This window comes from Cydia splendana, chromosome 12 (assembly GCF_910591565.1).
Source record: "Cydia splendana chromosome 12, ilCydSple1.2, whole genome shotgun sequence".
NCBI classification, from domain to species: Eukaryota; Metazoa; Arthropoda; class Insecta; order Lepidoptera; family Tortricidae; genus Cydia; species Cydia splendana.
In genome coordinates, this window is record NC_085971.1 from 20,296,826 (window position 1) to 20,322,610 (window position 25,785).

Consider the following 25,785-nt stretch of genomic DNA (forward strand, 5'->3'; position numbering starts at 1 on the left):
ATGATTTATATTTACTAATACAATTACTTAACAAAATATATTAATATAGAGCATTAATCGATATGTCTGACAGCCTCCTAGCCTAACAGTTAGAGTCTGTTCGGAAAGAGAAGAGTCGTGGAATGTATTGGACCCCATATATTCCACGACTCTTCTCTTTCTACACAGACTCTAGCACACAATAAGTAAAGTGACATTCTATGGAACTTGCTAACTATGTAAACAAAAAGTCACTAGTAAATTCATCATTCTTTGAAAATTTCAATATGGCGGTTTATTTAATAATAATAAATAATAAAATGTTTATTTTCTAATGAATATTCACAAAGGTACAGTTTTTACTGACCTCCACACTAGGCAACGCCTGTCCCGTGGAGGAGCTTGACACTTTAGAATACTATCTAAAAAATATATAACAGTAAAGGTAATAATTATAAAGTATTTCAGTGAGACTATTACAAAACTGAATTACACTAGTTTTATCATTTAGAATGTATACAAAGCTAGTCAGCAGGTAATACTGAATACTGTGAAAGGAACGTAAAACAAACTGAGATGGAAAAAGAATGACTTAACATAATAAAAAGAAATTTAAGTCACTAGTCTAATTTATGATTGTGTGTGTGTATGTGTGGGTGCTTGTGAATGTGGATGTGTTGTGTGTGTATGTGTGTGATTGAGTGCGTATGTTTATGTCCATATGAGTATGAAGGTTTGTATCAATATGGTATCCTTATGAGGTTTTCAGTCTCTGAGTAGGATAGGTGCATCAAACAGTTTAATAATAGTTTTTTTGTTTGAATTACTGAGTTTTCCTGAAATTTATAGAGCCTAATTAAGCGATTGTAAATACGGGGATACAGGAAGATTGCGAAGCGGTGAGAAAATGAAGTCTTGACTGAGGTGATAGGTATTTTGAATATTCGATATTTAAGTAATGTATTATATTGGGGCAAGTTTAAGACTGATTTGTGTACATGTAACGCGACTCTTAATAAATAGAGCTTTCGGACACTGAGTACCTGAGCTTCACGGTATAAATTAACAGTGGGATATCTAATTGGCTTTCTCAGGGCTACTTTTAGAACTGCTCTTTGTGCTCTTTCAAGTTTTAAAAGGTTTGTCGATGTGGTGCCTCCCCAGGCCAGAATACAGTAGTTTATTACTGATTGTCCAAGGGCCAAATAAACTGTTTTAAGTAGGCAAAGGTTAGCAGACTCACGGAGTATTTTCATTGTATATATTTGTATTGTTTCGCTTTTGGTACACAAATCAAACGAATATGGTTAGGTGGGCTGGTTCTCTTTCTGAGGAGTATGGGCTGGAATGCGGGGTGAGGCAGGGGGGGCTGTCCTCTCCTCGACTTTTCAACCTATATGTAAACGACCTTCTCGAGGAGCTCAGCAGTGCCGGCGTAGGCTGTTCTATAGATGGAAAGTTCGTTAATAATATCAGTTACGCCGACGATATGGTGCTGCTGTGTCCCTCGGTAAGGGCTCTTCAGATGTTAGTGGATATCTGTGAGGGGTACGCGGCGGCCCATGGACTAAGGTACAATGTTAAGAAAAGTGAACTTCTCGTTTTCAAGGCTGGAACTAGAAAACTGAGAGCAGTGCCACCAGTAAAACTGCTTGGAGTCCCCTTGAAAAAGGTTACCGAGTTCATGTACCTTGGTCACTGGGTTACCGAGAGCCTCTCCGATGACGCGGACATCGAACGTGAACGAAGGGCTATGGCGATGAGAGCTAATATGTTGGTTCGTAGGTTTGCTAGGTGCTCACGTGACGTAAAAATCACATTGTTTAAAGCGTATTGCCAGACCTTTTACACCTGCAGCCTATGGACCAACTACACTCGAAAAACCATCAATAGTCTAAGAGTCCAGTACAATAACGCCCTCAGGATGCTGTTGGGGCTGCCTCGCTGGTGCAGTGCGTCGCGCATGTTTCTAGAGGATAACACGGATGGCTTTAATACGATACTGCGGAAACGTGTTGCCTCCCTGATGCGCAGAGTGCGAGAGAGTACCAATAGCCTCCTGAGTGCTGTTATTGAAAAGTGTGAGTGCCCTGTTATGAGGCATTGGAACTATTTGCATACAGGCGACAGACCTCTCATTTTTAATGTAAAATAATTAGGAATTCAATTGTTTAATTTTGATTTTAATTTTAATTTTGATATATTATTATTACATGTTAATTAGTTTTGTGTCGTGGATATTATAATAATTATTAATTATTTTAATGTATGTTTAGTATGTAGGCACTAACTCTTAAATGTAAGTACTTGTAATACTAACAATTTTATGGACCTATGCAGTCTGAAATAAATATATTGAATTGAATTGAATATATCAGTTTCCTTACTCTTCCTGAGACAGCAATCATATGCCCTCTGAAGTTAAGTTTATCATCTATTAAAATTATAATAAAATTTACATAGTTAGCAAGTTCCATAGAATGACACTTTAATGAATAGTTTCGGTCTGCCTGGATTCGGAACCTGGTAAGGGTATTAGGTATGTCTAAAATTTATTACGAGTTCGATAAATATTCTTTGCAATAGAATAACCTGTTTTGTTATTCGAATGCATTTCTTTTGCCTCAGTGCACCAAATATCAAAACATGTTTGTTCAAAGAAGCATAATATGAGTCATGATTATTTTCAAGGGCATACAATCGTATGGCGGGTTTTGTGTAGCGTTAACATTTTTTTAGCATTCATTCGTTCAATTAATGAATTATTAGCGAAAGGTTAAACATTAAAATTACACACTTTTGAATTTTAGTTCGTATCAAAGTTAATAAAATCGAAAAGGTCCAAAACATTAACGTAAAAACTTAAACACTTGTGGCTAAATTTAATTAATTAATTTAATGAGCGAAAGGTTAAACATTAAAATCAGACACTTTCGAATTTTAGTTTGCAGATCTTTTCGTATAGTTAATAAAAATACAAAGGTCCAGCAAAACATTTAAATTTAGCATAATATAGTCTTTATTGAAACACTAACAAAATTTATATTTATTTGTTTAATGTTTCAATAAAGACTTTAATATGCTAAATAAAAGCAAAACACTTGTTTTAACAAGAGCAATAAAGGCCTAGGCCTACAACGTGATCATTTCCGCACGGCTGTCCACATTAAGAGGTTTAGCCATGTGAGTCACGTGCTGTGGAAAGTGTTTATGGGGGAATGGGCGTTAAGTTGGCTGTACACGTGTTAACTCATACCTATTCTCATGTATTAGACAGATCATGTTTGGCCCGAGGGTTAATTGGTAGAGAATGCCTTCTGGCATTAAGTTCGCCTTATGTACAATTTTTACTGTGAAATCAAGTTTAAATAAATAAATAAATAACATATTAACTCACATTATAGACGGGTCTATCGCGAATTTATTTTATTACTTTTATTTACTGACGTTTTGACACAGGTTTCGCTGGTGGTGGTTAGTATGTGTTCAAAACGCGAAAGTTTCAAATATTATAAATAAATAACACTTATAACACTTTAAACTCTTGCGTTTTGTACACATATTTAATTACACAACCCTCCCCTCGATTCTTCCCGTGACCACAGCTGGCGCAACTCAGGCTTAAACGTCGAAATTTAAGGTAAAAACAATGAAATTATATCGCGGTAGACCCGTTCGTGTAATTAAATATTGTTAACGTTGCTTCCCGACACCGATCGGTAACATTAAAGTGTTTGCGTTGATACCATATGTTGTGGTGGAGTTCAAGAGGGATTAAAGCTCCATTCACACGGCGCGAGATCTTGCATGCAATACTCATTGAATACTCTGAAGTATAAAAAAATCTGTCGATCGTCCAAATACTAAGATGTTATGCAAAGCAATTTCTTGATCTGTCTAAATGGAGCCTAAAGCTCCGCATTGTCTTATGGCAGTCTGTTGCCAACTTTGTCCTGAATTCAACAACAACTGATGTAAATAATAAAGTGATGATAATACGATACGGCTCACATTGATTTTCCACATTAAATGCCTAGGGCAGAAACGTGGCATTTCCGCACGGCTAGTCAACATTAAGAGGTATTTAGCCATGTGAGTCACGTGTTGTGGAGAGTTTATGAGGGAGCGGTTTAGGTCGGTCGCACACATGTTAATTCATATTCTCACATAATATATTATTATAGACATTGTTAACGGTGCTTTAAACATGCTTCAAAAAGAAGGTACCTACATCTTAATTTCACTCTTTGGTTTTGTGATATTGTTAAATTAGGGTTTCGTAGACGTGCAACAGAAATAAGTGTGAGTTATACTTTTAAATATAACTCGCACACTGAATAAAATTCTTGCTTTACCCGTAACACAAAATGTTTTTTACAGCATACAAAAAGTGGGAACTAGGAACTATGTAAGTATTAGAGAATCGTATCAATGTGTAACAGCTTATTTTAATAAATTTTTCTTAACACTTAGTTCGGCAATTTTATCATGGTATTCTAAAATAAATGTTTCACGAATGGGCATTAAGATTTGAACACAAGACCACCCCTCAGCTTCCCAGGTAAATTCACTACTGACTAGACTAGCCAATATACTTTGAAATGCTTTAACGGCCTCCTAACCTAGTTAATTGGTACTGGCAGGGACCTTGCCTACGAAGCAGGAGGTCCCGGGTTTGAATCCTGGAAGGACATTTATTTGTGTGTTCATTAAGAATATTTGTTTCTGAGTTATGGAAGTTCTATGTATTTATATTTAGTATATGTATTTATGTACGTATGTATATTATTATCGTCGACTTGTACCCATACCTAGTACACTTAGTTTGGGGCTAGGTCGATCTGTGTAAGCAAACTATATGTATACATAATTATGTATTTTTCTTTTGCGACCATCCTTAGACATGAACACCTACGCTAATGAAAGGTAATTAAAAGCGAAGTTTGAAAGCATCATTGTTTAATGTACGTAATTAAAACTTACTTACACGCGCACGCTACCTTCGCATTGTTTTGTCATAAAGTGGTTGGATGTGACTGTGTGTTTCAGAGCAAAGGGGAATAAAATTAAAAATGTAATTAAGAAATTGAATTACTTATTTAATTCTTTGTTTAACACACTTTAGACTCTAAAGTTTAGAAAAGCGTTTAGTGATATCTACGTAGGTACGAGTAGTTAATAGTTTTTTGTTTTACAAGGGTGAAAAGTTTTTGTTTTACTCCTCGTGCTAATATTGATACCCGAGCAAGCGAAAGATTCCAAACATAAGCACGAGCATAGCGAACGTAGTTGGAAAAATTAAAAGGTTTCAAAGCATGAGGGTTAAACAAACTTTGCTACGTAGAGAAACACAAAATTTATCTCCACAGCAATGCGTGAAAAAGACTAACTGTTCATTTTTACAAATGCGATCCAAATTAAATACTTATCATTCAAAATCATCACATAAAAAGTGAATTCAACTAGCTTGCTAAAGGAAATGACTCAACATTTGAATCGGTTTCCTTTACCACTTTTGTGGATAAAATGGAACTTTTTCATTGGTTTCTGAAGAATATATTAGGGAATACTTTACGAGCTGGTGCGAAGAAAAGTATCTATAGTCCAAATCGGTCCTACCGTTTTGGAAAAATTATGGAATATACATTAAAGTCTGTGAAAAAGATCAGAACAATATAAAATCTCGCACATAGCTTTTAAGGCAGCGAGAAAATCTTTTTAATACCCATCTCATCCTATAGCAACATTGTTGAAAGCCACTATCCCGACAGGTAATATGTGTTTTATGCTTTAGCGGCCATAACGGTTGCGGTTGCGCTTAAGTGCAGTAAAGAGTTTACCGGCAACCTGCATTAGAATGTTGCAGATAATATTCATTTCCGATACTCTATACAAAATATACATTTGTGATACAAGTGAAGAAAGTAGCCAATTGTATAAGACAAGCTATCTGGTGTTAAGAACTTGCCCTAAGGTGGAAGATTATATAAATAAAATATTATAGGACATTCTTACACAGATTGACTAAGTCCCACGGTAAGCTCAAGAAGGCTTGTGTTGTGGGTACTCAGACAACGATATATTATAATACATAAATACTTAAATACATAGAAAACAACCATGACTCAGCAAGAAATATCTGTGCTCATCACACAAATAAATGCCCTTACCGGGATTCGAACCCAGGACCATAGGCTTCACAGGCACTACCTACTAGGCCAGACCGGTCGCAACAACCATAACAAATATAAGAACCGTTACATTCACCATTTTAGCAAAAATCACAGGTTTCAATGGGCAGTTAACGTTGTTACATTTTTACAGCAGCTCAAAATTATTTTGCCGGACAGGTTATATAATGGCTGCTTTTCGCTATAATAGCGGATGCGGTAACGCAGTAAAACACATTATGTTGCAAAGTCAAGAAATTTCATTTTGCTGGCAGATTTACAAAAGTTTTTACTTCGGCGTAAATTTATTATATGAACGTTACTAAGTTTTAATAGTCGATGAATACTTTTATAACGTTTTTACGGCGTATAAAACAACTTTCATACACATGCAGGATGTTTACGCCTGTAACTTTAAAGTGTAGTTAGCCGTTAGGTACTAAAAGTTTCTATAGTGATATTTCATAATTTTTATTTTCTTTGTAACTTTTCGGTGCACCTATGTAATTTAACTTAATATTTATAATAACTGCGTTTGAGACGCTATAAGATTTCGTAGGACGTAAAGTTTTTTCATTAGACATTTTAGGCGGCGTTTTGAACTAAAAATTTAATTATTATTGTTTTTGAATATTTTAAAGTATCTACTACCATAAAGGTGCAATAAGAAATCAACCTCTTCTACAATTGAGTACTTTTTATGTGATGTGTTTACCATCATAAGTACAATAATATTAATAATCCCTAATATTATAAAAGCGAAAGTTACTCTGTTAACACGAAACTTGAAGCTCTGTGGTTACCTCTTAACTCTTAAACCACTGAACCAATTTAGATGAAATTTGATTTGGAGATAGTTTGAGGCCCAAGAAAGGACATGAGATAGTTTTATATACCATAATCTCACGCGACATGTCACGCTCACGTGACATATAAGGGTAACATTCCATTTCTGACCGCATCTGTACTACTAGTACGAACGCGTCGGTGTTATTGTCAATTTCCATAGTAAAATGAATGGTAGTGCTGTGCTGTCGTTGGAAATGGACTGTCACCTTGCCATCTCGTGCCGTCGCGTCCTCGGTGTGTTGTATGTACCTACCATGTGTGTGTGAATCTCCTAATAACTCGAAACATGAAGTTGTTAGCCAGTTTTAACGAAACGGCCTTGCATAGCCCTACAAAGCTCCATGGAGCATACTTTGAGAATATGTTTAAAACTATTTTACGCGGCAAGTTTACGTTTCAGATCGTTAAAGCGCCCTTTACACGTAGAAAGCCTCACTGGAGGTCCATTCAAAATTAAAAGTTTGTTATGTTTTGAACTGGTTTTTTTTTATATGATAGTCAGCAAACGAGCAGACGAGCCGCCTGATGGGAAGCGGTCATCGTCGCCCATGGACATAAGCAACATCACAGGAGCCACTTAAGCGTTGCCGACCCTTGAGAACCCTAAATACCCGCTTCTTGAAGAATCCCATGTCGCAGCGCAAAGGAAATACCTCAGGAGGCACCTCATTCCACGTTCTGCACGTTCTGGGAAGAAACGAGCGAGATGCCCGCTTATTCTTGGTGTGCCATGTATCTAAGAAGTGGGGATGAACTTGGTTTTGATACGACCTCGACGATGGTCTTGATGACTGGCGCGCATCTCACGCACGACTTTCACTTCATTTCACCTGCACCAATCAGTTTACGATCATAATAACCAGTGATCGTACATTTTCCAGCATTTTTGGTGCAGCGAAGTGTTGTTAACGGAATTGGTATAAATAATTTCAACCCTAATGATTAATTAGCGTTTATTACGTTGATATCAACCTTAATTTACCATTTCAGTTGAAATTATCTATACCAATTCCGTTAACACCACTCTGCTGCACCAAAATGCTGGAAAATGTACGATCACTGATAATAACTCGATTGTAGATCAAAATTAAAACCAAAATATTACTTTGCTAATCCGCGAAAAGATAACGTGCTAGTCAATCAGTGCTAACCCGTTATACTTACTTGCGTATTTTTACATGCAATTAATATGACCGGAACCGTTCCCGGGCGTCAGACCGTCAACAACTCCTGAGGATGCCTCGTAGAGAGGCGAAACACGTGTCGAGGTTTATTCTTTTGGTGGTGGTTTGTTATATTTATTTGCGTATTTATTTTTGCGGTGGGAGGGTGGGAATATTAATTGCATGTAAAAATACGCAAGTAAGTATAACGGGTTAGCACTGATTGACTAGCACGTTATCTTTTCGCGGATTAGCAAAGTAATATTTTGGTTTTAATTAGTATGGATTTCCGCAAAGTAACGCCTGATTCTATTCACGATTGTAGATCACTTAGATAACACTATCCTATCCTTTCAGCTCAGTCTCTAGTAATGTTCCACTCTGTATAAATAGCTGCACTCTGTACTAGTTATCATAATAATTCCGAGTGCCAACTAAACTCGTGTAAACCAATCGCGAACCATATTTTTCCATTACTTAACAAGATATGCATGAAACAATCCACAGCAATTAAAAACGGAAACATGATTCATTTTCATAATTGAATCACCGTTCGGACATATTGCGTATTTGCGTCAAACAAGTATGAATGTTGAATATTAATATGTTATTGGCATATTGAATACTTTCTTTCCCTAGGGCGTAAAATATGTGGATTTGTTCTCTTTTGCGTCTGACAATTACAATAAACGGGCCAATTAGAACGTACACTGACATCAGAATGATGTTATTTAGTCATCATGCGTCTCGCTCGCGCCAATACATGTACGGACGAGTGCGAGTAAAATGCACGATAACTTAATGACATCAGTTCGATGTCATTCTAATGTCGTTCGAATTGGCCTGATAGACATGTGATTTTAAACTTGCTTGTTTTCAGTATACCTACCTACTGGAAATAGGGAATTGCCCGCCGAGTGTAATATTAACGGACGAGGGAAGCGAGGTCATTAATTAACACGATGTTTAAAATTAATATCCTTATTGAATGGTACCTATCTATGTTAGCAGTTTGACGGTGTTTTTATTAGGTACGCACCTACTTTTTGAAAAATTGTTTCTACAAACTCTACTTTCTTCGTTAGTCGACACAAACTAAATGTTAGCATGTTTTACTGCAAAGACGGTTGAAATAGCGAAAATGAAGTTAGCGATACACGTACCGAAACTCTGTACATGTTGGGAACTAGGTCGGTACCAGCTAATTCGTAGTTGCTCGCGAAACTTGATTAAAACACGAACTAAACACTAATCAGGAGCCGCATTCGAACTAAACTAATATGATTTTGATTTTATATTGATTAGCTAGTTATATTATGTGGGTGGGACAAATTGGCGGAAGCGGCGCCTATGCTGGAATGACCACGTCATGAGACGTGATGAAAGCCACATGACAAGAGCTGTACTTCAGTACAGCTCTTGTCATTTGAACATAAGGGAGGGTAGCCGAAGCCGAGGATGACCCCTCACAACTTGGAGCAGCACCGTTAAAAGAGACATGGAAGCAGCAGGCATAGATAAAAGTATGACAGCAGACCGCATAAAGTGGCGGAATGGTATAAGGATGGCCGACCCCAACTAGAGATGGGAATAATAATGGCCCGGAAGAAGAAGAAAGAAGAGAGGCTAGTTATGTGGGTGGTGAGCACTTGGGCGGCTTTGATAATCCCGATCCCTTATAGGGGTAAGTTCGCTTTTGTACTTCCATTACTGTAATTTATTTTTGTAAACCTAAGTAGTATGTTGTGTACAATAAAGTGATTACTACTATTACTATATCTGATGGCAACTGTACAGTCACCTGCAATAATATGTAACACAACGAAGGCCGCAAAAATATCTGACACGATCTTACTTGTAGAGCCATAAGAGCGTGTCATATATTTTTGCGACCTTCGGGGAGTAACATATTATTGCAGGTGACTGTACATTGTTAACCTGTGGTTAGAACATCCCAGCGGCCGTTATTTTCAATGCTGCCAACATTGTAACGGCATAAATTCGAGTTAGTGCCAACATGGCGAAAGTTCCAAATTCGAATGCAGTTTTTAATCGGTTCCTGTTGGACTGGAATGTTTCCGTCGTGTTGGCACGACAGTGCATGTTGGTAATAAAATGGCGGAATTGTAGATAGAATTAGAATTTTACTAACCCAGAGCATGGAATAAGTACCTAATATATAGGTTATCGCTGGTATAGGTAGTCTGGCAAACCAATTTTTTCTGGAAAAAAAGCAGCACATTTGAGAAATGTAGGCCTGAGTGCGATCCTTAAAGATATCTATACAAGTTCTATAGAATTTTTATTGTATTTTTCGTTAATATACAAAAATAAATAAAAGGCTTATTCGAACCGTTTACACAAACCTATCAAAAGATTCGAGTACGATACTCCAGCAAAATTGTCCGAATCCAACTTTTCGCTTTTTAAAATCAGTGAAAGCGAACAATCGAAAATGATTGAGACCGTTTTTACATAAAAGTGGGGTAAGGAAGCATAAAACTCCACAACTTTTAATCCAATACTGCACCATTCTAAACCAAAATGTCGTATCTTTATACAAGTGTACTAATTAGATACGACTTGTTTGAAATGATATACAATGAGGCCAATTCGATCTTACATTTTGATGTACAAAATGATGTTCTTTTGTTATCATTCGCCTGAGAGGCCTATTCAGATAGTAGATTGTTCTTTTGATATCAAGAAGTATATTCGAATTGTTACTATTTGTATTAGGTAGTCAAATCCCTCGAGATCCGGTTAAGAAAAGTCGTTACTTTGTTATTTAAGTTTGGAATACCAATTCCCAAAATGATGTTAGTTTGCTGGGAAAGAAAACACAGCTCTGGGGACATTTTGTTTTCATTACTTTTTTAACGTTCTTGGCCTACTGACATGAATGGAAAACTTACAAGGATATTCTGACAGTTTGTTCAAGGCGGCATTCGAACTGTAGTTACAAATTTATCTAATGATATGGATTACATGTGTCAGTGTCAAAAGTGACGTTTTTGTTTGAAGAAACGTCACATTTGACACTGACATATCTAACCCATATCGTTTCTAGATCTATTAATGGACGTATCTTAAAGTTCGAATCGGGCTGTTACTGTCTTATTATTTGATGTGATCCCATTGCGCCGTTTTGATATAAAAACGAAGAAATATGCAATAAAATTAAATATGCAGGCCGTTAAGTGCGATTTAAATTTAAAATTAAACCTTTTGATGTGAAGGAAAAATAACGACGAGTACTGAATATTAAATGATCATTACCATAACGTAAAGGAATAAATGGAGAAACAAAAATAATGGTTATATAAAAATAAAATACCAATCCTTTCGTAAACCCATTGAAGTTACTTGTTTTGTTTATATTTTTGCACATGTTTATCTTTGACGGAGCAGTAAAGAGAACCTGAATATATCTGCGAATAAATATTAAGGCATACGTAAAAATAAATACATAAATTAAGTAAAACCATGAATACGAAAACAGAAAACCATTAAGTTCTGTACATCCACAAGTTATATATGCTATAGCTACATTATGTACATATAAAAATTCCCACGCTCCTTTCAAAACCGCGCCATCGGTTCCAGACCCCTGCCTCGCCCGGGGATTCCCCTATAACGCCCGTAATCGTCGCTGCGCTTGTAAATTCCGACATGTGCTCGATTTCTGAAAACCTAAATTGAACCTTGAACACTAATACATAAGGTATTCTTTTGAATAGAAAGATGACAGCAGGATTTAGAGAGATATGTTATACGCCAAGCGGGGGACGAGGTGGACCGAGCGGTTGGCGACGCCTGACCCAGTTGACGTACTCGACTGTCATCGGCGAAATGACTGTACCTGCGTTAAGGCGAAGGCTTTTAGTTATTAATCGTTGTTGGAAATGGTTGGCGATATCTGACAGTAGCATTCATACTTTATGAGATAACTGATGGAACACACATTAAAATCTGAATCGACGCGCAAAACTAAGCTCAGGTGACGCTGCAATCGTAAAAAAATAAGATCAATTTGCTATTTATGGAGGTAAGCTCGTAACATTACGGCAAAAAAATTGCTTGTATGAGCTTTCATCGCCACACTAATAGCTAATGCCTACTGATTTGCGTAATTTCCATGATCCGTTGCTATCGGGATGTGTGTAGTCCGAGCCTAACGTAATTAGCAGGGGTACGCAACATTGGGCACATGATTAAGGGCAAAATGTGACGTTTGTTCCAATACGAGTATGATTACTTATGTCACTCACGAGTGAATGAGTGAATGGATAATGCATTTATTGGCATCGCATGGTCCCAACCACACCCAGTTGCCTGAAGTCATGGTAGATTGCTCATAGAGAGTAGATATAAATAAATAAATATTATGGACCCACCACGGAAAATTGCTTGTATGTTAGAAAAACAAATTTCTAAAAATCTTAAAAACCAAAAAATAAGTATTTGGTAACGGTTGTTTTTTACGGTTTTCAAATTCCATGCATTTTTTATTTGCTTCATTTAAAAGATAAACCCTGTATCTACACTCTCGTCACAGCGCAGAAAACAGCGTAGTTGTTTGGCTGTTTTCGCAGAGGACGATAGTTGCAGCTCGTAAACCGGCACTTTAATCACGACGTTACGAGCTCCGATACTCGTTAACCGGTTTATGGGGCACAGCGTACAGCGGGGGCACTCACGAAAAACGCCGATGGAAGTTACTTTCAATCTGCATTTCATTTACTGTAACTAGAAATGGATTTGTGTACAGATCTTAGTTGTAGAGTCCTAAGAAAGTATAATATTATTGCAGGTGACAAATATGTGGATTTATTTATACTTAATCCATATCCATAATTATGTATTAAGTTAAAGATGATAGGAAAAAAAGCATACAACCGAATTGAAAACCTCCTCCTTTCGAAATATTGAAGTCGGTTAAAAATACTATTAATGAGAATGCCCCAAAAACAAATAAGGTACTTCGATTCTCGTTAACCGGTTTATGGGGCACTGAGGATACGCGAGAATATAAATGCCACTTTCAATCTAATTTCGTTTATATTTTCGAAGTACATAGAGTTTGTTACAATACATTTAGGAAAACATAGTAAAGAATAATTTAATCATAATCATAATCATAAATCATTTATTTGCGTGAAAAGGGTACAGTTACAGATCAGAGAGATTTATTTTAATTGATCCAGGTTTATATAGAAGATAGTACTTAAATTATATCTAGTGCCATGCCAGAAGCAATACAAAAATTTAAGTAAAGCCTCCTTTAGAGGGTTTGCAAGTACTTGCATGCAATTTCGTTACATTGCGGTACCGTAGACCGGGGTGACTTTGGAAAATTTGGGGTTACTTTGATAGATTTAAAACGGCCATAGAATTACCATTATTCATTATTTACTGAAAATGTTCCTGTAACTAGTCAGATTACTATATATTCATATTCACCTACTATAAAAAATCTCGCATAAATATATATTATGGCTTAAAAACTAGAATTTTAAAGTCGCCCCTGCATTTGAAAGTCACCCCGGTCAATGGTACCTATTTGATCGATCTACTAATGTTTTTGTACTGTGTAGTTAGCAATGTATCGAATATTGCATGTGTTAGAATATTGTTGTTCTATTCACAAATTGTATTACGTATGAACTGACCTGTTTCTCTTTGACATCCAATGCTGATAATATATTACACTATTTAAACACTTAACACAACATCACGTGAATTTCATAGACTTTGTTATTTATGTGGGTACGATACGAAACCACGGTTGACAAGAGAAACAGTAAGTTAACCTACTACTAAGATTTGTAAACTACTTTGAAGTGATTATATTTCGTATTAATATTACTGATTAATAATTATGTATGACGGAGTTTATTGAAAAGATGTTCTAATAGTTTTATTCTGCATAATTCGATAAATGGACGAGGTATATGATAAACTACTTCTGTGACGTCACTTATCGAATGACAAGTGGCATGATCAACCAGTTGCCAGGTAGAAATGGGTATAAAAGGGACCGACCGATCCATTATTGGTCATTCTTCATTCTGAATTCTGCTTTGAGCATTCTGCATTCTGCTTTGCCCTGCAGGACTGAGTTAATCATCGCCAAAGGAATATTGAAAGTTAAGTAAATACTATGTTGGTAATTATTGTAATAATTATGTACTTACTTGATTAATTAGATGGATTAATTAATTAATAATTAATTAAATCATCTTCTACTGAATTATAAACTAATAGTGATTGTGTTTATAAGTTGTTGATGATAATGTTAATAAATTGGAATATTTACTTGAATAAAACAGTTTTATTTTCAATTACATCAGTTTATTATTTTATTTATCTTACTTAAAAACTTAAATAGTATCCAGTTATTGATTAAGCAGTTTAACATAATTATGAATCAAAGTAAATAAATAACTTCCTGACAAGTTTTACCTTGAAAGTAATTATTGACTATCAATTTTTGAGTTTATTTTTAATATTTAATATTTAAAAAATTATCCATTTATCTAACACATGCATGTTCTTGGGCCGTCTAAATGTGGTTTAAGGAAAGGGTTTTGCATGAGTTTTGGCACAATACACACACTTAGAGATGGGTAGGGGTGAGTAAATACTGAGTATTTACTCAAAGCACCCGATAAATACCCGTATTTACTCATTTAGGTGGGTAAAAACGATTGCTTATAAAATATTCAAAAAGTGAGATTTAAGAACAAAATTGTCTTTTATTGAAGAGTGCTAACGTGTATTAACAATATCTATAAAATAAAAAGCATATAGGACGCTTAATTTAGGAAAAAAAGGTAATTATTAGTGAGAGGCAAATTGTGATAATGCATAGTTAACAATTTTGTTTTAAATAAGAAGGTATTTACTTTAAAAATATGGTACTTCAATTCTATCGATGTTCTAGATAACTGCATGTCGCGCAAAAGTGCGTGTTTACGCGGCACTTACGACCTTTTATTAAGGGTTTTTTAAAGAAAACTCAAAAATGGCTCAACCGATGATGTTCAAAATATTGTTTTTTGTACTCTATTATAGGGCTAATCTCCCGATATGTTTTCATATTTTTTCTGAACTTTGGTTCTAAAGTTATAGAGAGATAAACATTATTATGGCCTTTCGAAACGGTTTTTTTCCATAAATATTCAATTTATCCAAAAATGTTCTTAGAAACATTCCATTTATTTTTAAAGACCAATTTAATGATGTGGAACACGTTGGTGGCTTCTGAATTTTTTTTCGTGATAGTTAGTTACATGTATGGAGTGCCCCTCTTAAAAATACATTTCTTACAATTTTGAGTACTTAATCCAGTAGCGGCTTCCATAATACACCTATATTTCAAATTTATATGCCCCTTTCAGCACTCTAAATAGTGTATATCCACCAATTTGGGTATAAACGAGTAAATACGGGTATATTGAGTAAATACTGAGCATTTACTCGGTATTTACCCGTGAGTATTTACTCACTACCCATCTCTACACACACTACAACAAATTTTTGTCATCAAATATTTGTTTGTAAGCAATATAAAATAATGTACTTACATATACTGTAAGTTTTCGTTTTTATTTGGCAATATTTTTTTTATATCTAATTATTGAGTGCGTGTGGAGGAAACTCTGGTACCTATATCTATTCAATAAATATTGTGTTCTATATTAAACTTTCGTGAGACATATTTTAAACTGTTTACACGACAACGGTTTCACTCACTTGGTTTAACGCCAATAGTGACTAAAATATCAAGTGAGTGAAACCGTTGTCGTCTAAACAGTTTAAATATTGTGTTCCTTGCCAGGCGGCGGCCACATCTGAGCGAATAAGAAACTACGTAGCGTTAGTTCCAGTGACTTATCTGTATTTACTTCTGCGCGCGTAGTGTTCTTCCATTTGTGTTAAGACTGACAGTTGTTCTTCGCAATAAGTGCCTCTTTCCAAGTTAATGTACTTTAGCAAATTGAGAAAACGTGATACCACGGCTTCACACGATATATCGTGGGTGAAAGTTACGTGTAACAAGATTTTGGTTGGGTAAGGATTTGATTTTGTAGTCTGGGAAACCAATTTTGTAAGTTAAAAGAGAATTAAATTAAAGTCGAACCCAGCATGGAATTTGCAATGACTAAATGTAATTTATACCTTAATTTTTAAGATTTCATTGAGTAATGTAACATCATCATCATCTTCCTCGCGTTGTCCCGGCATTTTGCCACGGCTCACAGGAGCCTGGGGTCCGCTTGGCAACTAATTCCAAGAATTGGCGTAGCACTAGTTTTTACAAAAGCTACTGCCATCTGACCTTCCAACCCAGAGGGTAAAACTATGCCTTATTGGGATTAGTCCGGTTTCCTCACGATTCTTTCCTTCACCGAAAAGCGACTAGTAAATATCAAATGATATTTCGTACATAAGGTCCGAAAAACTCATTGGTACAAGCCGGGGTTAATTATTTTAAGTCGCACGCTCTTACCGCTAGGCTACCAGCGCTTTTTTTTATTGAATAATGTAACATAATAATATATAAATTTGAAAAAAAAGCATTCTACAAAAGTCAGTCACATTCATGTCAAACTTTTGTCGTAAAATAGCTTCCTGCCTCCGATTTATACGAGTCATAAGTCATAGTCATGACACGAGTAAAACATTAATTGTTACCATATAGGTAATATAAATTACTCGTGGTTGACTTTACGTCGCAAGCGCCTCGGAATGGTTTCTAAATCCTGTCCGCTTGAATATTTAACGACCGAGATGTTGACGACACCTGCCGCTGCAAATTGCCTTGTGCCTAAATTAGTTTCTGTAGACTACCTGGCAAAACCTTAAAATATTATCTTGATTTGATGTTGCCTGATCATTGCAGTTCGCGGTATACAATGGGCTCACGAGGAACCCAAACGATATTTTAATAACAAGATTTCCGTGAGACACAAACATACCTATTATGCAACAGGTACAGTCACCTGCAATAATATGTTACTCTTCGAAGACCGCAAAAATATGTGACACGCCCTTATGGCTCTACAAAATAAGATCGTGTCAGATATTTTTGCGGCCTTCGTTGTGCAAGCACTGTGGTGTGAAACGTGCTATTTTTAAAAGGTAAATAAGATTGCAAAGCTCCGGCTTGTTCAATAAAGCATAGCACGTTAGCACAGAAAATAAAATTAACTTAATTAGTAAAAATGTGGTGTCAAAAATTGCTTGCAGGAGGAACCTATTTTAGGAGATAAAAAGCGAACAAATTTATATTTAAGGAACTTTATTTATTACTAAAATCTTGCCTATGCAATGTTAGTGGCTTAATCTAAACTTATGACCTCTGTGTGAACCTCTAACTTGATTTGACGACACCTAATGGTAGAACTTAGCTCAGTGGACGGCGGGGCCGCTTAATAGGTCCAGAATAAAGCTTCACACAGTATTCTACTTATTTAAGAACTAAATTATCGTAACTCTAAATTCGATGTACCAGGATTTTCAAAAGTCTTTATGCTACTTTAATGGTTGCTCATAGTTTTAAATTCACTCTACACTTTACAGCTGGTGCTGATGCCCTACAAAATTAAAACATGGAAAGGACCGACCTCAGGATGAAAACCTTCCTCAGACGCTGCGGGGTGTCAGACTGGTTTCCCCGAGAAGGCTAGAAGCTGAGCGGAGATGTAGAGCTCAGGGGCCGCGCACGTGGTACCAAGACGACGTGGCAGTGGCAGATGGGATGCTTAGTTCCTCGATCCAGGAGGTCTCCCAAACAATATTCATAAATTGACTTCCAAGCTTTTGAAATGATGAAATAAATTTAATTTAAATTCAATTTAAATTCCCGGCTCCTGTAAACCGAGAAAAGGTTATATTAGCCGATGCCCTTTATGGCCGCTAGAGAAGAAACGAAACAATTGTAAATTTAGCTCACCGCACTGAAAGCTGCTAAGACTTCTGGCGGAGCGCTCCCTTCCCTCGAGCAGGAGTCACTCTGCAAAGAACCAAAACCTGGTTAAGAACAAACCCACAACGTTTCGCGCCATTGTGGAGTTGATCACCACGAAATTAATTTGTACTCACTCAGTGGAGCTTCCGAAGGACTCAAGCCGTTTCCATCTTTCAGACCACCATGTCGAAAGTGTGGTCTTCCCATAAATTGTGCTCTTGCGAGCGAGTGTCCCCAGAGGGGTTCCCAAATCAAATGTGCAAATCATTCTCGAATGAACTCCTCCAATATGGAGGTCCCTGAGGGCCTAACAAAAGTAGGGTGGCAGTCCCTTGAAGACACAAATCCTTCGAAAATTCTATCTGAATTGTTTAGACAATTTCACTCCTGAGCCTAAGAAATATATTTTTATCATTAAATCTAATATTGTTTCATTCCAGAGCCACTTTGTAAGTCTGTAATTTCTATGTTTTGTTTTATATCAAAATTATTTTTTACCTGAAAAAACATACCTAAATCATACAAAGTTTTCCTGGAGTGACAATATAAATATCTCAAGTTTTATTTATTTTTACTCGTATGACAACCCCGACAACAGATAAGCATCTAGAGGTGCATCTGAATGCAACAGATTATGCAAAGAAGTGCAATTAATACAGTTCGTTTCGGACACTGTTAAAAACGTTGAAATAAGAAAAAGTATTTTTCTTTTGATTATGAATCATCTCAATAATACTTAATATAAATTTAGAAAAATGTACTACGTTACAGTAACATACTATTGCAGGTGACTGTACATAATTCAAGGGCCGAAGTTACAAAACGAAACGAAGTAGAGTTTTGTAAAGATAGACATACTTTAAGACACATTTTAAGACCTAATTAAGTACCTATTATGATTTGAACATTATATATTTGTTTTTGCTTGTTTTTATTTAAAATATTTTAGGTGTACGAGACAAATTAATATCAGATTTAGAAAGTTTGCATGCCGCTCCTGATTTTCGGTTGATAGTTTGAGCAATCAGCGCTGTCACTGGCAGGAGACTATCATTTATAATAGACCGTGTTAACAACTATTCCTATGATGTTCCAACATCACTGAGTAATTGTAGTAAGGATACCTAAATCATTTATTTGAAATTAACCCATGTCAAAATATCAATGACAGAATATCAATTTCAATAGCATGTGTTGATTTCGCACAAACCTAATACATATATAATATATAAATTGAGACATATTTTTAAATTAGTATTTACATAATATTCCTAATTTATTATTAAAAATACTGTCTTCAAATTTCAGGTTGCGTACCACTGGGGGTATCGAAAACCTACCTTCACATTTATAAGCAGCGACAGGCATTGTCAACCTTTTTAATAGTTTAAATATTCACGTCGTAGGCGGCATTGGTCGTGAAACGCTTTGAAGTGTACCTGTCAGGGGTATACTACCGAACTACGTTTACCAATATAGGAGTAATTTGGCAGGGGTCGTCAATCTGTTTTCCGGAGTTGAATATGCACTTGAGATTCGTGTACCAAGAAGTTATTTTCAACTGTTTGTAAAAATGCGTTGTTACAAAATATAGGTATATATTATACGAATCAATTGTGCCATTATTTGTTTATGTATATTGGATGAGCTCTTTATAAATTTAAATACAAAAATATGACGTTCGTAATGACACTCACTCTGTTCTTTCAACTCGATGCAAAGTTCGCTTATATTAGACATATTCTATAGGTATGTCTATGTAAATATTATAATTATAACCGAACAAGAGTATTTTACTGCAACTGGTAGTAGTAGTAGTCAAACATTTTGCTTGTGTATTTTCCGTTGACGGTAAAAGACTTTTTAATATTTCTCACTTGTTTAACTTGACTCAACATGAAGTTTCTTAGCCATCACAAGCCCTCTTTAACCAGTAAAGCGTCCGCATCCAATAAAACAGATGTATTCGGCTCGTCAATAATTCTGGTCCGTAAAACTTGACCTTGTTTCTACAGCACACTGTATGTGTATAATATATATAGCACACTGTATACATATAACTTGTTATTTTAATCAATTAGGGTAAACCCTCCAGTGAATGAACAAAATCAGGTTTTTGTCTAAAATAAGAAATACAGCAATTTCCACCACTTTTCGTATTTTGTTTCTTATTAACAACTCTATTTTCTATGCAATGGCAACCCGTGATAAATTTATTTTTGACCAGTTTGAATGTGACTGGCATTTGAAGTTTACAGGTTTCTGGTTTCAAAGTTTTGTAAGGAAAAATTTGATCCCAGGTAAGAACAGTGTACGTTTGGAGTAACATATGAAGTGCTTATTTAATAAATAATAAATAAATAAAATAAAAATAATTTATTTCAGACAGTTGACAGTCCATATTTTAAATGAAATAAAATTAAAATTACAATTAAATTAAAGATAAAATATTAAAATTAACAAACAACTTACACATAATTAAAATACAATTTAAATTTGAAATTACTATTAACATTCATAAATAACATTAGATTAAATTAAATTTACAATTATTAAAACTAACATGTAGGGAGGACCAGTGCTTTAGCAAGCCACTGTCCCACCTGTTACCCACTATAGCCAGGAGGCTGTGGCGGCTGTCACGCACCCTGCTTAGCATCGCGGCGCAACGCTTGCGGAGCGTGGCGTGGAAACCGTCCACGCTCGCGTCCGCAAACATTCCGGACGCGCTACAGTGCCGCGGCAGCCGCAATTATGCCGCACAGCCGCATTAATGTTCACCTGTACAAAGTTGAGTTATTTGGTTAGATTAAGAGTTAAACCTTCTATAAATGTACACTTTGTTGGCGTATTATGCGATTAAGTCTTTATTTTTTATAGTTCCATTACTGGCTTATAAAATGTTCTCAAACCAGTAAATGAACGGCGTGTTCATTTACTGGTGTAGTCTAGATTTAAATTTTTTTCTAAATTTATATGTAAACGAAATGGTATTGAACTTGTTTTTTTGTGATTCTGCATAAAAAACGATTCTGATTCATTCAGCCAGTATTGGAACAAACCAAATTTCTATAGTCCATTTACTAGATTTTTCATGCCTATGTATGAACAATACAAAATTTGGCTTGTTCATTTATTAGATTTCTACTAATTCTATGTATGAACAATATAACCACGAATAACGCAATGACAATAAGTTTATTATTTTAAGCATTATTTGCTAAGCCTGACCTATTTTCATCAAAATATGCACGTTATTTCTTGTTTTAAAAATTGATTCTCTTTTTCTTAGTAATATGTAACTGCGAAAAATCTGTGCAGAAGTTGAAGTCCATGCAGACAAATACGAAACCAGAGACCTCCATCAGAAGATCCGGTCACTAACAAGGACTCTTTCATCGAAGACCTGGGCTATAGAAAATCTTAATGGTGAGCTAGTTACGGAAATAGATAAGATATCTGAAACATGGAAGGTTTATTGTAAGGCTTTGTTTCAAGATCCAAACTCACACGAATTTCCATCAACAGACCCAGGGAATGATTTAGAACCAGACATTCTTAAAGAAGAGGTACGTGCCGCAATCAAACATCTGAAAACTGGAAAAGCTACTGGTATAGATGTAATCCCGATTGAAGTAATTAAGGCTGCTGGAGATTACGGAGTTCAGATATTTTATACTATATGCAATAAAATCTGGCAGACCGGTACATGGCCAAAAGAATGGGTCCATACAGTGTTTATTCCCCTTCATAAAAAAGGCTCCACAAAAGTGTGCAGTAATTATAGACTCATTGCTTTAATATCTCACGCAAGTAAAATACTACTTCACATTCTGAATGAGCGTCTTAAGACCTTCCTCTCGAAAGAAATTGCCCCAGAACAGGCAGGTTTTGTAAAGGGAAAAGGCACCCGCGAGCAAATTTTTACTGTACGCCAGATCATCGAGAAAGCGCGAGAGTTCAACAAGCCTACGTACATTTGCTTTGTTGATTTCTCGAAAGCGTTCGACTCGGTGAAGTGACCAGGCTTATGGAAATCTTTGCTGGATATGGGCACACCAAAACACCTTGTACACTTACTCAGGCATCTATACGAGAGCGGAACAGCATCAGTTAGAACGGATGAAACGCTGTCGAGTGATTTCCACCCTGATGCAGGAGTACGCCAAGGTTGTATAATTTCGCCTCTACTATTCAACATTTATACAGAGATGATAATGAGAATTGCCTTGGAAGATTGGCCAGACGGGGTCGTAATTGGCGGTAGAAGGATCTCCAACTTACGTTATGCGGATGACACGACCTTATTCGCAACTAGTGCTCGTCATATGGAAGATCTGCTGCATAATATGGAAGCTACAAGCCGTGAATTTGGATTGAAAATAAATCGCACAAAAACCAAAATGATGATTGTCGACCACGTCAATAACAACTTACCAGGGATCACACACATAGGAAATTGTGAGGTTGTCCAATCATATATTTACCTTGGGGCGTTAATATCCAACGAAGGCGGGTGCATAGACGAAATCAAGCGGCGCATGGCGATTACTAGGTCTGCTATGGACAAAATGAAAAAGATTTGAGGTAATAGGAACATTACCAAGACCACGAAAACCAGACTCGTTTACTGCCTAATATTCCCCATTTTCCTTTATGCGTCGGAGACATGGACCCTTTGTGAAACCGAGAAGAAAAGAGTTGACGCTTTGGAGATGTGGTGCTGGAGACGGATGCTAGGAGTATCGTGGACAGAGTTTCGTACAAATGACTCCATATTAAAAGAACTCGGCATCAGACAGCGCCTATCAACCACAGTGGAGTCACGCATTCTGACTTTCTTCGGCCATGTTTCTCGTCGTGGTAATGACTCCATAGAGCGTCTCGTAGTGCAGGGAAAGGTCGAAGGCACCAGGCCACGTGGTAGATCACCAATGAGATGGACAGACCAGATCAAGGCCGCAACTAAGTGCTCGGTTTGTATGTACCCGGAAAGCTGCAGTCCGCGACGAATGGCGCCGTATTAGCAAGATCATCACTCATCGAGATTCACAATGATGACCACGACCACTCTGGCAAGAGTGTACCGACTAAGAAGAATGTAACAGGTTGCTGTGTTGTTGGTGAATAACCATCATTTTTTTAAATTGAAATCAATATGAAGGGATAAAAGATATGAACGCTTTCGCTATACCGGTTTTTTATGTTAAAAATGATTTTTTAATGCAGATTAAAAGATGTAAATAATGTTCATTCACTGGGTTTTGCGGTGTTCATTCACTAGTTTTTATGTTCATTCATTAGGTTTTTGGGTACTTTTTGATAAATTCTGCTATAACTCAAAAACTATGGAAGTAATAAAAAATCGCAGATATTACTTTCTTGTTTATTAAATGCGGACTGATTAAATTGCAGTTAATTATTCCAATTATTAATGAATGCTGAGAAATGATTTTTCAAACTTGGATAATTGCTTAAGTGTTCATTCACTGGAGGTCTTACCCTAAGTTCATATTTGTTTGATAGTTGATGTGACCACACTGGCGACACTAGCCAATATAAACTATCAGACAATCCTAAGCGGTCTTCGTATTCTATGGATAATGTTATTTTAAGGGCGTCACATGCGCCTCCACGCAATCCTGGTCCTATGTTACTTATTTACTTACTGCTGTGGCGCAACGACCCGAAGTGGATCTTGGCCTCCGACACCAAAGACCGCCATGCTACTCTGTTCGAGCCGTTTCTGTCCAGTCGACGGCGCCGAGTACGCTAAGGTCTTTTTGCGCTTCGTGTCTCCAGCGGTACCTAGGGCGTCCAGACGGTCTTCGGCCGTTTGGTACTACTCCAGAGTACGCCCTCCAGACTGCGCGATCTTCCCCATCCGGACTACGTGCCTGAGCTATCGCAGTCCTGGTCCTATGTTAAATATGTAAATACCTGTGTTGTGTGGCCGCTCGCACACGAAGTAGTTGTGCTCCCTGCAGCCGCGGTCGTTCCACTTGAAGGTGGGCGCCTGCGGGGGTGGTCGAGGGGGGAGGGAGGGGCGCGCCTCCACGCAGTCCTGCCCGGAGGTCCCGTCGTCGTTGGGCTGGCTGCTGTGCTTGCGCCAGCCGGGGAACCAGTCTAAGGACAACAATTTGATATAAGTAAGTGGTGTTCGGAGGCAAGGAAGTTTGTTAGAATAGAATAGAATAGAATAGAATAGAATAGAATAGTTTTTTATTCGTAAACACACAGACAACAGACATACATTGAAAAAACATAGTGAAAAATAAAGTGTCACGAAATGGTCCCATCTCAGCATGTTGCTGGCGACTTCCAGCGCTGATCTTCCGATTAGACCATCAAGTGAGAAATAATCACGGAAGGTAACAGACAAAAAAATAAGTAAAGAAACATAAAATAAACCGAAAAATTGATTACACACATTTTACACAGCTAATACAAAAAGGAGATGAATTAAGTACACGGATTAACCGATCGAACTTGTACCATCCGGTCGGGTCACATCGTGGCGCGGCATTAGGCGCGCATAACTAGCGCCAGCGGTAGCTACACGAAATTAAATTCGATGACAGATTTGACAAACAATAAAGTGAGTGAATCTAATATAATATTATGTAAAATCTCAATCAGTTTTAACTTTTTAGTCATGAAAACAATGTTACAAAGTTGGCTAAAATACATAAACAAAAACAACACCAAAGTTAAACAAATAGAAACATAATGAAATGACACAGATAAAAAGGATGGCGTGTCGGGAATGGTGTCGACTCCTATGCGGAAGGAACAAGAACATTGTGGTAAGTAACAAAATTTACAATACAATACAACAATAGCAAGAGTCTTGACTACAGGCAGCTGGTTTCTAATCTGCAGGTTTCCTGGTTAAGCTGGTGATTGAGCATATACTGTTTGAGCTTTGTTTTAAAACTATATATACTTTGCAGGTTTCTCACTGGGGGCGGAATGTTGTTCCAACAGCGGGACGCAGAATATTTAAAGCTTCCTCGGAAAGCGGCTGAGGCATGACGCGGCGTCAACAGATGAATCCCACCAATCACGGCGTTCGCGGAGCTTGATGCAAGATAGCTTGTTGAAGAGATATGAAGGAGTTTTATAGTTCAGTACGCCAAAGAGCAAACAAGCCAAGTGTAGTTTACGGCGGTGTTGCATTTTGAGGATGCTATGGCTATTCAGATATGGGGTCACGTGAGCTCTCAACGGAATATCGAAACAGAAGCGAGCACAGGCATTTTGAACACGCTGTATGAGTCGTTTAGTTTTTGCAAGAAGTCTTGGCCCAAACACAACATCCACGTAGTTCAGCTTTGATAGGACGAGTGATTCAATTAATTGAATGCGCAGGTTTTCACTTAAATATGGCCGAATTTTATATAGTACCTTAAGTTTATAAAAGCAACTCCTAATGGCCTCAGCGGTATGTTTCTCATATCGTAGTCCGCAGTCCATTATGAGACCTAAGTTAGAGACTTGGGGCGGCGTCTACGTGACAGAGGGTGCGATCCCCGTTCAGGTTCCTATCTAGTCCAACAGATCGCTTGCCATCCAGCGCGGTAATGCGACTAGTATCTTTGGCACTTTTGGGCTGGGTGGGGGTCGGGATGGGGCTGATAGTGTAAGT

The 25,785-nt window shown here is 36.9% G+C and overlaps 1 protein-coding gene across 4 annotated transcripts in view; it reads right to left on the reverse strand.

Annotated features, from left to right (window-relative positions):
- Positions 1 to 25,785, reverse strand: part of LOC134795644 (uncharacterized) — a 439,378-nt gene that overhangs the window by 101,798 nt on the left and 311,795 nt on the right. For all 4 annotated transcript variants that reach the window (XM_063767547.1, XM_063767546.1, XM_063767545.1 and 1 more), the window contains exon 7: positions 24,078 to 24,263. In XM_063767547.1, coding sequence (XP_063623617.1) covers positions 24,078 to 24,263 — 186 coding nt within the window. The remainder of the gene's footprint in view (positions 1 to 24,077; positions 24,264 to 25,785) is intronic.